Here is a 13,745-nt window from a genome sequence, read left to right on the forward strand (position 1 = left end):
ACACACACACACACACACACACACATATGAAACTAGAAATGGAAAACTATTGATGACAACATGTATGATTAAGCCACTATGCAATATATTCTGGGTGGGAAATCACATTTTGTATGTTGTCACGATGCTCAGGGAAAGAACGGAAATTAATTAATTAATTTTAAAAAAAGTTTCAGAAGAAAATTACAGGGCACTTGTAACTAGATTCTAGCTTTGTCCATATTTTTAGTTTAAGGTATTTTGTGAATCAGTAAAATGTGGAAAAAAGTTTAGTATGCAAGGGAGCGAGGAGAAAGGGGAAGGGAAAAACCCGTGAAAGTATGCTTACTTGACAAAAAGTGAGAAGCTACTTGCTATAAGTTACAGTGACATCTTTGGTTTGACCGACATGCATAGTATTTGTGCTGGAAAAAGAAATGTTGTAAACTGTAAAGATGTGATTAAATGTAAATTTAAAAATGAATTAAAAAAAAAAAAGCAGAGCAGATGGATGGACCTTCCTGGCTGTTGGTCACCCACAGAGCCTACACCAGGGACCAAGCAGAGCAGACGGCTGGATTCCTGGCTGCCGGGGGCCCACAGAGCCTACACGAGGGACCAAGCAGAAGTGACCTATTACTCCAACGAGCTGTCCTCAGAAGTGGAGCCTCGGCCCCACTCTTCACGTAACATGCATGTCAGAGCAGCCTCTGCTGCAGACCTCATTGGTCTCTGGAAATTTAGGAGCTGTGAGATGAAGAGGGCAACTATCCTAGGCCTCAGAAGGCCTCGTCCAACAAAGCTTCCAGTTGTCACTCCTAAACCAAATGTAGACTGGCCTTTGCTTTTCAGGTACTAAGATTTAGCCAATTCCAGCTTAGAAGGTGGACAAGGTCCGTCGAGAGGAAGAGTCGAAGATAGGACAGGCAAGGCCAACGTGTCGGGCGTGAACGCAAGGAGAGAAGCGTGTTCACGGGTCAGCCTCCAGGCTTCCACTGCTGCCATCGGGGCAAGCCTGAGAGCGTTCAAGCAGTGAGCAGAGGAGGGTCCAGGGACTCAGCTGGCAGCCAGACCCCCGTGGGGAGACTGTGGTGGGTAGACCAGCCTGTGAGACGGAATGAGAAAGTACCCTGGGCAGGGTAGGTGGGGAACTCTTGGCCCCACTGGGTCAACACAGCACCTTGGCCATCCACTCACCTCGTTGCCAGAAAGGTGGTACATCCGGGCTTCCTGGAGCAGAGGGAAGACCTCTGGGCACTGCCTGATGAGAGGGTCTGCTTCGACCGTCTCCACGAAGTACCAGGGGTCCAGGAGCGGTAAGCGCACGTTCTCGAGGACACAGGGGAGCAAGCAGAGTCGTTCCGACTGCTTGTGCCGGACCCAGCTCATCACGGTCTCGAACACCTGAGCCTCCTCAGTCACATACAGGTCGTCACTCTTCAAGATGTGGTACAGCGTGTCCACGGGAAGTTCGAGAAACTCCTCAGAGCTTAGAATCTGCACAAAATTTTGAATGATGTAACTTTGAACCTGCTTCTTTAGGCTGTCCAAGGAGTGTGTGTCTGCCAGCCTCAGTATCCCGATACAGTTTTCTGGGTTCAGGGCTTCGGTGAGGAAGCTGGCACAGGCATCCACCATCCTCAGGAACTAACAGAATAAAAGGGTGAAAAGTCGGACCAGAAGACAGTTAGTCCACAAGGGCGTTTATCAGTGAGTTGTGCATACAGCAAAAACTTAGAAGCAACCTAACTGTCCAGCAATAGGGGACCAGCTAAATAAACAACATCGATACAGTCGGCAGCTCTGTAATCATTCAGCACATTGTGGAGGGATGTTAAATGGTAGGGGAAATGTTCCTAATGTATTAAGTTTAAAAATCTGATTACATCTCTAGATTTAATCAGTAATTAAAAATACAGGAAATAGGAACATGTTAAACAACACCGTGGGTAAATAATCAGCAAAATCCAGATTGTGGGAAACTCCACAGAACAGTTCATTCCATTTTATCAACAAATAGGAGGGGGAAAAAAAGAGAGAGAGAGAGAAGAGGGAGAGCCTACCCATAAAGAGAGGTTTGAGGGCCTATCATGGGCATGGATTTCTGATTTAATCAACATGGACTTAAAATTCAGAGCAGCATTGACAATGACTCATACTTGGTGATATGAAGCAATTATTATTTTTAGGTGTGATAATGGTACCGTGGTTATGTTTATAAAGAACCCATATCTTTCAGAGATATACCCTGAAGTATCTGCAGAAGAAATGAGAAAAGCACTACATAAAATCGGACATGTGTTATGATCCAATTTTTATTTTAAAAAATACATAAAACACAAACAAAGAAAAAAATATTCATTGATACAGACCCAAACCCTAACAGCGTTTATGTCTCTGTGTTTCAGGGCTCTCAGGGCAGATCGTGCTGTGAGAGCCAACAACCCCAAATCTCAAGGGCTTAAAGTAAATGTCTGTCATTCACATTGCATGTCCTTCCCAGGGCTCTTCGTTCCAGGACCTCGGGTGACAGAAAGCCCCTATCTGAAATATGCTGGTCTCATGACAAAAGGAGAAAAACACGGCAGAGCCACACGAAGGCTTACGTGACATCGACACTCATACTTCCCTGGCCACAGCAAGGCACAATATTTGTGCCCAAGGGAGCATACTCTTCCCGCGGAAACGGGTCCCATAGACAGAGGGAGTACAGTACGCAGGTAACGTTAGGTGGCGCGTTCTCTTATAAGATGATGAGGACTCTTTCTCTTTTTGTTTATGTGTGTATTTTATTTATTTTTGTATCCTCTGTTGTCACTGTAAAGCTGACTTCTAGACTTCTGATTGGCTCCCATGCCCCACTTTTCGATTACTATCATGCTCGAAGAATTGAGTCCCAGACGCGCGTGCGGTCCTTCACGGGTCACAGAGCACCGCGTGTCCGTGGTATTTTGATACCCATTTTACAGCTGAGGTGTCTCACATGCGTTTATGATGTGTTGCTCCCTGGAGCTCAGCTCTGAATAAGCACAGCCTCCTGTCTCCCCTCCTTGCCCCTGTTAGGGCTAAGTTACCAGCATCCTTCCTTGGGTTAGCCGGTTAATGGAGGGCAGGGAGGGAGTAGGAGGGGGCAGGTCCTGGTGAGGGTCTGCAGGGCACAGCCCAGACCAGGGACGGGTCCAGGTACGGAGGAAAGGTTCTGTGATGGGAACTCTGGGGGCCCGGGGGCAGGGCTGTGGGGCTTGAAGGCTGACGGGGGGGCAAGACTGGTCTTAGAGTGGACTAAGTTGACTTGGGCTCTGGCCTTCACTCCAGAACATTCTAGGGGGACACAGTCCTGACTTTACAAAATGTTCTTTCCATGTCAGACCTCACATTTCTGATCATCAGATTTAAAACCATTGTACTATGGGTCGATGCAAAGTTGAAGAAAGCCTGAATTCTGCCTCAGAATTTGTCCCCCAAATTGTGGGACACCCTGTCTGTGAGGACTAACGGACTGCAGTTCTGCTTCACGCATGAGTAACCATGGAAACGGTTGGAACTGAACATTCTAACACCTGTTCAGTTGTTTGCAGATCTTCAGTTCAGAGAGCAAAAATACACCCTCAAGACCAAGCTTCAAAGGGTCCTCGGGACATGGAACCAGAGCCCCACGTGGCTCCACCCAGAGACGTCTAGTAGAGCTGAGCGGAAACTCCGTAACGGTCGCCTCCTCTAGGGTTCCTTGTCCCCCAGGCCAGCACAGAGACCTGTTATTCCCGTTTGGTTTTCTTTGCCAATAGAGCACACACACCCGGGACCGAGTGAGCGAGAGCGAGGAGCCCTCCACCTCGACCCTCTTCCTTGGGCCCTCCCTCACATGCTTGGCATTTCAGGCTAACCCGGCCAGGGACTCAAACGAGGGTTGCCACGTGGGATCCAGCTTTTCTGGAGTAGTGCAGTAGCACCGTGCTGATGAGCTGGTCCTGTTCCTTTTTATAGATGAGGAAGCCGGCTTCCAAGAAGTGATGACAGACCAGTGGAGGGACAGACGCCAGCCCAGCCATGACGCCCGGTATAAACTGTGCGCCAAAGTCCAGGGACTCTGTTTTCTGGAAGCAAAGTCAGGCCTGCTCCTGCTCTCGAGCCATCTGTGATCCGACTCTGAGCCATCACCAGCAACGGCCATGCCGGGCACCCCCAGCCACAGCCGGGCCCCCCCTTGCCTTCTCGAACATTCCCTAGGCTTCCTTTTGTGATGCCTTTCTCTGCTCATGCCATTCTTGGGGGCCTGGTCTGCCTTTCTCCCTTGCTGCTGTTTATTGAAATCCTGCACACTTCACCCAGACAGGTTTGACCCCCGAGTCTGACTTTACAGGGAGGACTCAGACTCATGGATCCCATTTTCAATGGAGCCATCCCTTTCAAGTTTACCCCAACAAAGAAGAAGGACATACCACGGTCATCACCTTGTCTACTTCAAGCAGTTTCCTTCATTCCGAGTTATCAACCTGGGTCCATCAGATGGTCCCAGAGGTCTGCACACCCCTCCAGCTGCATGCTCACGTGTGTTCGCACCCGTGGCATTTATCTGGGAATCGGGTTGGTGGGAGACATTGTGAGCTACACCCCGGAATACACCAACCGGAGGGCAAAGCTATGAGAGAGAGCTGAGTCCGGGGAGCCAGGGAACCTTCAGGCCAGAGTTCTGGTCATCTAGGCATTTTAAGTGCTGGGTCAATAATCGCTTAATAAGAAAGGAGGAAAATGATAAGGAAGGAAATGGAAAAGAACTAGGAATTCTACCGAGGTGTGAAGTCCTTTCCCAAAGCCACCTCTTCCCGATGGCTCTCCAACCCGCATGGACTTCACCCCCCTGTGCGTCACGGGGCAGCAGTGGCCCTTTGTGGGGTCCCCGTAGCATTTCTGCCTAGCACCACGGGAGTTGAGACAAGCCTCTCAAAGGCAGTTCTAGGTCATACTTGCGTTTTTATTTCCAGAAGCATCTAGCACAAAAGCTGACCAAAGATGAGAAAGAAGGGAAGGAGAGAGAGAGGAGGCCAATATTTATGGCACCTCGTAGGTACCGACATCTATGCTAAATACTCACTCATCCATCATCTCACTGAAAGAATAAAATTTAGGGCGAACCAGTGGCACAGTGGTTAAGGCCGCCGGATCACATATGGCTGACTACACGGTTCCAGTCCTGAACCCAGCAGGCTCGAAAGACACACTGGGTACATGTGCACGCATGCCCAAAATCCCAGGAAGAGAGTAGCTAGAGGGGATTGCATGGCCAGCCCCCGGGAGGGGCTTCCTCACTTTCTCTCTCTAGGAAGTGCATGGGTCCTATAGAAAACAACAACAACAACAAATTAACTAAAATAAAATAAAATTCTGATTTAATTAAATTTAAAAAATAATAAACAGCAATCTGAAGAAGAGACAATGATGACTCTCTAACCAACCAAACCCTGTGTTCCTCTGCACCCCCCGCGTCCAGGGCCCACATCCCACCATGGTCACCACCGTGCCCAGGAGAAAGGCTGAAGGGGATGCTAGAGGAGACACAGCCGAGGTGAGGGGCGAACCGCAGAGATCCGCAAGGTTGTCTGTGAAACCTGCTCCTCCAAAGTCAGAGCCCAAGCCCAGTGGACCCCTGCAAAGCAGGGAGAGAAGGTGCCCAAAGGGGGAGCGGGAAGCTGAGGCTGGCGAGGACGGGAGTAACCCTGCAGAGGACGGAGATGCCCAGACAGACCAGGCACAGAAGGCTGCAGGTGCTGCAGATGCCAGGGGACGCGTGTGCATTTGTGATAACCGTGTCCTTCTGGTGACTGCACAGTCTGCAGTACGACTCTTTATCAAGTTTTATGAAAATAAAAGTTTGTTTTACCTTTTTTTTAAAGCTACGCTGTTAGCACACAGAACACTTCATTGCTGTGTTTTGGGAAAGGGGCATTTGTCGCTAATAGAACATCTTCAAAGCTGGATTGATTTGGGGGACAACATCTTTCCCTTCTAGTTTTGAGAGTTCCTCTTGGCTCCCAGGAAGAGTTTCCTGACGTCCCCTGAGGCATTCCCTGACACAGCCGCCTCGGCACGGATGCCTCGCGGTGTGGGAAACTTAAAGTCTGTCCTCTCCCTCTCTGCCTTCGGCATAGACTAACTCCCTTAAACCAGAGACCTGTGGGGACCCGACCACACACTGGTTACCGGTATGTCACTGCACTTCCCAGTGACACTGACATGGCATCCTTCAGAAGAGCAGCAGGTCCTTCTCTACACTATTGGGCTGTCAGGTTGCTAATCCTGCCACTTGCGTTTCCCAAAAGTCAGGGCCGGCTCGTGAGAAGCTGTTGAACGGCGTGTTAACTGCAATGTCAGCCCTCACTCTAAGCTCCCCCGATCAGGGCATCGCTGGGTTTTAGAGCGGCTCTCTGATGCTGGAAGTCCATGGAAGAAGGGAGTTTGAAGGTTGTCATATACTGTGAACAATTGTCTGCCCGTGTCCTGCCCCAAATTACATGATTATTTATGAAAAACATCTTTGTTTGTTTGTTTTTTGGAGAAGTTTTTTGCTATAGGATGCGTGCGCTCACCAGACAGACAGAGACAGAGAGACAGAAAGTGAGAAATCACCCCCCCAGGAGGGATGGCCACACCGCAATCCCTTCTCCTCCATTCTCCTCTCGGGATCTTGGGCATGCACGCACATGCGCCCGGCGTGAGTTTTAAGCCACCGGGCCCGAGACGTGAACCACAGTTGACTACATGGGAGTCTAGCGACATAGCCATTACGCTAACTGCTGGTCCCAAAAATATCTTTAATAAAGCTAGTTACCATTTGAAAGAATTAAATAAAATACATTTCTTTTATTTTACAAATGTATTTTACTTTCAAGTGAACAGAAATAAGTAACTTAGCACCAGTTGTGTGGAGGAGGAAGCAGAGAACTCAGAGCGAGGCGTGCTGCCCAGGTCACACGGGTAGGTGGCAGAGATGACCCCGGTCACAGGCGCTAATGCTTCTCGCTGGGCATGCGCCGCCTTTGGGACTCATAGCACGACTGAGTTCACAACATGCCAGGCAAATCTACAGAGGTATGAGGACAAGAGTGAACCCAAGCTTCTAAGCTCCCCCGAAATAAGCTTCAGTAAGCGTTCTCTGAGGGTCAGGGGTGTAGTGCAGTTGGGGACCTGCCGAAGGAAAGGGTAATCGTGGCAACTAGGCGTTTTCTTTTAAATATTGTTTTGCTTCTTCACGTTCAATATTAATCGAGACGTTAGAGTAAATCTTCTGTTGTGGCCAGTCCCAATGCCGCATGGACGTGTTTGTTCATGCTCAGGGATGACCGATAATGGCGAGAGGAGCCAGCTTCCCGTGGGGCGGACACGCGAGCAAAGTGTACAGCCAGGCACCTGACTCTTGAACAGGGAGACTAAAAATACAGTCAAATAAAGCACTGGAGACCCGGCTGTGGTTCCCATGAGGTGTCTGCACCCTGTTCCCCAACTCCCCGGCCCCTCCTCTGTGTCTCCTTCCGTCCTCCGAAATCTAGGCCCTTGGGGACTTCACCCATGTGGCTCCATCTCTCCCTTGAGGGCCTAGGGACTGGCTCAATCCGGTCCAGAATAACTGAAGTCTTATTTTAGTCCAAGCCAGCAATCCACTGACCATAGTGCCTAAGCGACTTTGGAGTCATTACAAATATCTATAAAGACATTAGTATGGGCTAGCCAGTCACACGGTGGTTACGAAAGCTGGATCCCACATGGCTGACTGTGCAGTTCGAGTCCTGGAGCAGGTAGCTGGAGACATATGTCAGAAACATGAGAGAAGGGATTGCGGCATGCCCATATCGCCCTAGGGGCTGCTTTCTCACTTTCCCTCTCTCTCTCTCTTTCTCTCTCTCTCTAGTGAGCACACACACTCGACGGCAAATTTTTAAAAAAAGAGAGAGAGAGAGAAAGAAAGACATTGGTATTCTTATCCTTAACACCAACAAATCAGTGTGTCTAAAGGCTAAGTCAATGAGATGAATAAAATGCAGATTTATCTCAAAGTGGTTCCAAATTCATTATAAATATTTTGTCGCCCTTTTCTTCTGAGACAATAGCCTCTAAAAGTAAAGCTTTTCCGCGAGGTCTATGTTGATATTTAGAAAGGGCTTTCACAGTTGAAAGCTGAGGATGACCACTGATCTAAGCCTCTGCCCCCGCGGCTCGTCCCGTCTCCCAGTGCACCAGCTCCAGCCCTGGGAACCGGCCCCAGCCCTCCAGCGTGGTCCCCCTACCCCCTCGGCTCAGTCCTTGCTCTGCACTCGGCTGAGAGGTCTGCTGGCTCCTGGGGGACGTATGGAGTGAGAAGAGTAGGAAAAGCTCAGTCCTGCAGAAGCCCACCGTGTGAGGCGGTGCAGGAGTGGGGAGAGCAGGGCGGACCGAGGCGTCTGCAGAAAAGAACTGGCCTCAGGAGTGGAGTCGGGAAGGAGGGACGGAGGGCGTGGCAAGCCTGGGCGAGATGCGGGCAGTGGGCCCAGCCATGGCAGTGCTAGCAGGGCTGCTGCATGACCGCCGAGGCTGTGTGGGAGGCCTGAGACTGCCTCCCCTCGGCCCAACAGGCCAGGTGCGGTGGGGACACCTTGGTCCTAACTGACCAGGGCTGGGACGAGAGGATGACAACATGGCGAGACCCTGTCAAAAATATCTACCTCCCTCTCTCCCTCACTCCCTCTCATTAAAAAAAAAAAAAAAAGTTTCCAGCAACAAACAGCCCCTGAGCTGGCAGAGGAGCCCGAGTTGGCCCTGGCAGAGAATACACCGGGCTGCATATTCAAGGGGAAGTGGGGGGCTGGGGCTCCGTGACTCAGCCCAGAGACAAGGTGAGGGTGAGGGAGGAAGACTGGGGTTAAGATTAAATGGAGGGGCCAGCAGATGGCGTGGTGGTTAAGGGCACTGGACTCCCACGAGGCCAACTGTGGTTCGAGTCCCGGACCTGGCAGCTTGCCTTCTCACTTTCTCTCTAGTCGAATTAAAATACATAAACAAACAAACAAATAAAGTTAAATAAAACTAATTCTAAAGAAAGATGAAATGTAACGGAGGGCAGAGTGAGAACTGCGTCTGCGCGAGTCGCAGGTTAGGAGCTTTTGAGTTTCTAAGCAGAATTTCAGAACTTGTTCTAGAAAAATGGATTTGAGAGAAATACCAATTGGCATTCGGAACCGTGCCATCTGAAGCCAGGCACGGGGGCGTGAGCCTGTTTTCCCAGCTACTGGGAGGCCGTGTCAGGAGGACTGCAAAGTTCAGGTCCAGCCTGGGCAACTTAGCGACACCCCGTCCTATTACAAAGAAACAGACCCCAGCGACGACAATGAAACCTAGGTCTCTGAGCTTCCAAGGCCGGAATCCCAGGCACCAGGCATAAAGTGGATGCTAAAGCAGTAGACTCAGAAGGGATGGGCATGGAAGGAGCTCTTTTCACCCCAGAGGAGGTAATGATTCCCAGGTCAGGAAGAAAGGGAAGTGACAGTCCACCAATAGACCGGAAAGCATATGCGGGCCTTACGGTAATGCCCGGCCTCCCAGCCCCTCACAGGTGGTGAAGCTGAGAACAAAACAATGCGAGCCTCGGTTGCTGGGCTGAAAGCAGGAAAGTGGCGAGCAGGCGGGCAGAGCGGCCGCAGGGGAGACTGCCGGGCGTCGGAGAGGCTAAGCGGGCTGCACCAGGTGCTCCACACGCTGTAGCTCCGGAGCGTCACAGGAGAGCAGGTAGAAGTGCCTCGCGTGTCCCTGGCACACAGAGGAGCCGAGCGGATGGAAGACCTGGAGACCTTGCAAACAGGACGAAGAGAATGCAGAGTGACCCAGGAGGACTGATGACCAGAGCCAGGTGGGAGGGGAGGCCGTAACTGACGGGACTGGAGGAGGCGCTGAACACCGGACAGACGGACAGGCCGACGGGGGCACAGATGCTCCAGTGGGTGCGGCGTGGACGATGCAGTGACCAGTAAACCCGGGTCAGATGCCTCGCCCCATCACGCCCTGGCGCGGGGTTTACCTCTCGAGGAGACCCTCCACCTGGATTGGCTGGGCTCCCCTGGTCATTAGAGGAATGGGCAGGTTAGGGTTGAGATCAAGCCCGTGACGGGAAATAGGCTAAGCTACACTTCTTCGCACAGGTGAGTTAGTACCTACGATTTAGTCCCTCTGCTCTAGTTAGAACACAGAAAGAACAGTACGACATTCAAAAACAGGCAAGACTCACCCGTGACGACAGACCAGAGTAATAGTTACTCTGGGAAAGTACTGAGTAGGGAGGGTACAGAGGCGATTTCCGGGAGGTGAGGACCGATCTACGTCTGCATCTGGGTGGTGTTCACATGCTTGTGTACATACGTAAAATACTTCAAGCTGCTGGGGCTGGCAGGTGGCATACTGCTTGGGGTGCTGGACTCCCACGTGTCTGACAGCAGTTCGAGTCCCAGACCCGGTGACTTGCTTTCTCATTCTCTCCTCTCTCTCTCTCTCTCCCCGTCTCTCTCTGGTGAGCACATGTGCCCTATAGCAAATTAGGTAATCATAATAATAGTAAATTTCAAATTAAATAAGTAATTCTTTTTTTAAAAAAATATCAAGCTGCATCCTCTAGATATGTGCTACTTTTTTTGAGAGAGAGATTTGTGGGGGTTTTTCTTGGCATAGGGCACGTGCACTTGCTGAAGAGACAGAGAGAGACAGAGAGACAGAAAGTGAGATGACCCTGGGGGGATGGCCACATTGCAACCCCTTCTCCTACATTCTCCTCTGCGGATCTTGGGCACACACACATATGCACATGGCATGAATTTTAGGTCACCGGGTCCAGGACTCGAACCACAGTCGACTACGTGGGAGTCCAGTGACATAACTGCTATGCCATCTGCTGATCTCGAGATGTGTGCTTTTTAATGAATGTAAGTTATACTGAAAGTGAAAAAAGAATTCGTTGAGATCAAACCCTGAGAAGTGTACAGATGAAGAAGGTGGTCGGCAGGCAGCAGCAGGCTCAGTGTAGGGACCCCAGAGGGAGCTGGGCCGGAGGGGCAGCTATGCCGCCTCGCACAGGCGCACCGCACGTGCAGGGAGTATGAGCAGCAAGACCGTGCGGACAGCAGGCAGCAGGACGGCACTGGCTCCCTTCTGTATTTCTGAGCCTGCAACCACGGTATGTTCTACCCAGTCACAGAGTAAATAATTTTTAAAAACTATAAAATGGGGCCAACAGGTGGTGTGGTGGTTGAGACACTGGACTTCCACATGGCCAACTGTGGTTCAAGTCCTAGACCGGGCAGCTGCTTTCTCACTTTCCTCTCTCTCTCTGTCTCTCTCTGGCGAGAACATGTGTTCTATAGCAAACTTAAAATAATAAAAATAATAAATAATTTATTTTTAAAAAACTATAAAATTATCTTGATAACCTATAAATCTCTTTTCTTTTTTTTTGGAGAAGTTTTTGCTGTAGGGTGCATGCGCTCACCAGAAAGACAGAGAGACAGAAAGCAAGAAATCACCCCCCAAGGGGGATGGCCATGCCGCAATCCCTTCTCCTCCATTCTCCTCTCAGGATCTTGGGCACGCATGCACACATGCCCAGCGTGAGTTTAAGCCACCGGGTCCGGGACGTGAACCACGGTCGACTATATGGGAGTCCAGTGACATAGCCATTACGCTAACTGCTGGTCTCATAAATCCCTTTTCATCGTGGTGCCTTCAAGCATGAGATAGACGCATTGGATTCTGCGTGTGAGAGCTCACAGAAGTGAGGTGACGGAGGCCATGGCTTAGACAGCCATCCAGTAGCCCCAGCACCCCTCTCTTATGTTCACAAGAATTAGCACTCGTGGGAAAACCGAGTGAAATAGACTCCAAGAGAAACTTACTATTATTATTATTATTATTGCCTAGAAAGTGAAAAAGGTTTGGAAAGTTTGGAGGTGCGGGATTACGAGAATAGGGGGATCAACGATAAGCAGATTCAGTGCTGTCTGTCCTGTGTCCGTCCTCCAGCCTCTCATCACGGCTGGTCCAGAGGAAATGAAAGGAGGAGGAGGCGCAGGCAGAGGAGCGCACTCCGAAATGCATCCCCGATACATGCAGCATTTCATGGCAAAGCTGTGAATGAAGCATGGCTAAATGAAATTGTAATTAGAGGGCCAAGCGATGGAGAAGACCTTTCTGAAAACACACACCAAAGGGGAAAAACCATCGAAGAAGTGATTGATAAATCTGAGTACTAATTTTAAATTGTGTACATTAAAAAAAAAGATGTAATTATAAATTTTGAGTCAAATGACTAGCGGAAAAAATTTGGAACATACATTACAAAAGATTACAATCTTTAATATCTAAAGAGTTTTTTGTTTTTTGTTGTTGTTGTTGTTTTGCTATAGGGTATGTGTGCTCATCAGAGAGACAGAGAGATAGAAAGCAAGAAATCACCCCCCGGGGGGATGGCTACACCGCAATCCCTTCTCCTCCATTCTGCTTTTAGGACCTTGGGCACACACACACATGCGCCTGGCGTGAGTTTAAGCCACCGGGTCCGGGATTCGAACCGCGATCGACTACATGGGATTTCAGCTACATAGCCATTATGCTAACTGCTGGTCCCTCTAGAGAGTACTTACAGGGAGCTGGCACCATGGAGCGACAGTAACACACTGCTCAAAATAAGCTGGATCCCATGTGGTGACCACGGTTCGAATCCACGGTTTGAACCCCTGGCTTGGTTGTCTGGAAGCATACCCACTGAGCACCAGCACTGGAGAGCCAGGGGCTAGGGGAATGTGAAAGGGGACGGCAGGTGACAAGGCAGTGTGTGACCAGGGGTGGGGGGCCGTCTCTCGCTCTCGAGCGCATGCTCTACCATGAATAAAGGTGGGCAAAGAGAGTTCTCACAGCGCTCTTGAAACGTTACCCAAAACTGAAAGGAGAACAAAAACCAGAAACACGAACACCACCCTCGATGAAACCAGGAGACATCGGTAACCCCAAACCACAGGCGGTGAAGACTGGTAAAGGATTTTTGCTGAGAGGACGAGAATAGGGCCAGTTATAAAGAGGAAGAAGTTTGTCCCTCAGAGCCCAAGAAGGCAGGAATAGAAAAGTCTCCGGGAGCCAGAAGGACAGGCTAGGTGGGGCTGGCCTCAGGGCGCCAGCGTAAGAAGCTAAGCCTCCTGTCCCCCCCACCTCCTGTAGTCCGGCAAGTCCCACTCCCTCCCACAGAAGTTTACTCTATGGAGAGACCGGGTAGGAGCGGTCTGGACTCAGAGACCCCAGAAACTGAGGAGGATTCGCGTAGACGCCATACTGAAAACACCCATCACGAACACACGCTGCCGGCACGACACTGAAGATCTCATTTGGAGGGTCTGAACAGGCCCAGGAGAAGTCCAGCAGATACTGATATTTGGGAGTCACGAATTAAAAAGTAACTGGCAAGGGACCAGCAGTTAGCGTAATGGCTATGTTGCCGGACTCCCATGTAGTCGACCGCGGTTCGCGTCCTGGACCCGGTGGCTTAAACTCATGCCAGGCGCGTGTGCATGCGTGCCCAAGATCCCAAGAGGAGAATGGAGGAGAAGGGACTGTGGCGTGGCCATCCCCCCGGGGAGTGATTTCTCGCTTTCCCTCTCTATCTCCCTACTTCTGGCGAGCGCACGCACCCTATAGCAAAAACCTCTCAAAAAAAAAAAAAAAAAAAAAAAAAAGAAACGGGAAACCCAATTTACACCCCGGGGAAA

General features: G+C 50.3%; 1 protein-coding gene and 1 pseudogene across 1 annotated transcript in view; one reads left to right on the forward strand and one right to left on the reverse strand.

Annotated features, from left to right (window-relative positions):
• KLHL6 (kelch like family member 6) overlaps positions 1 to 13,745 on the reverse strand; it is a 60,985-nt gene that overhangs the window by 22,085 nt on the left and 25,155 nt on the right. Inside the window, exon 3 of the mRNA XM_006147380.3 lies at positions 1,177 to 1,626. Coding sequence (XP_006147442.1) covers positions 1,177 to 1,626 — 450 coding nt within the window. The remainder of the gene's footprint in view (positions 1 to 1,176; positions 1,627 to 13,745) is intronic.
• Positions 5,204 to 6,475, forward strand: LOC102492251 (non-histone chromosomal protein HMG-17 pseudogene; annotated as a pseudogene).

This window comes from Tupaia chinensis, unplaced genomic scaffold (assembly GCF_000334495.1).
Source record: "Tupaia chinensis unplaced genomic scaffold, TupChi_1.0 Scaffold000212_1, whole genome shotgun sequence".
Taxonomy (NCBI): Eukaryota; Metazoa; Chordata; class Mammalia; order Scandentia; family Tupaiidae; genus Tupaia; species Tupaia belangeri.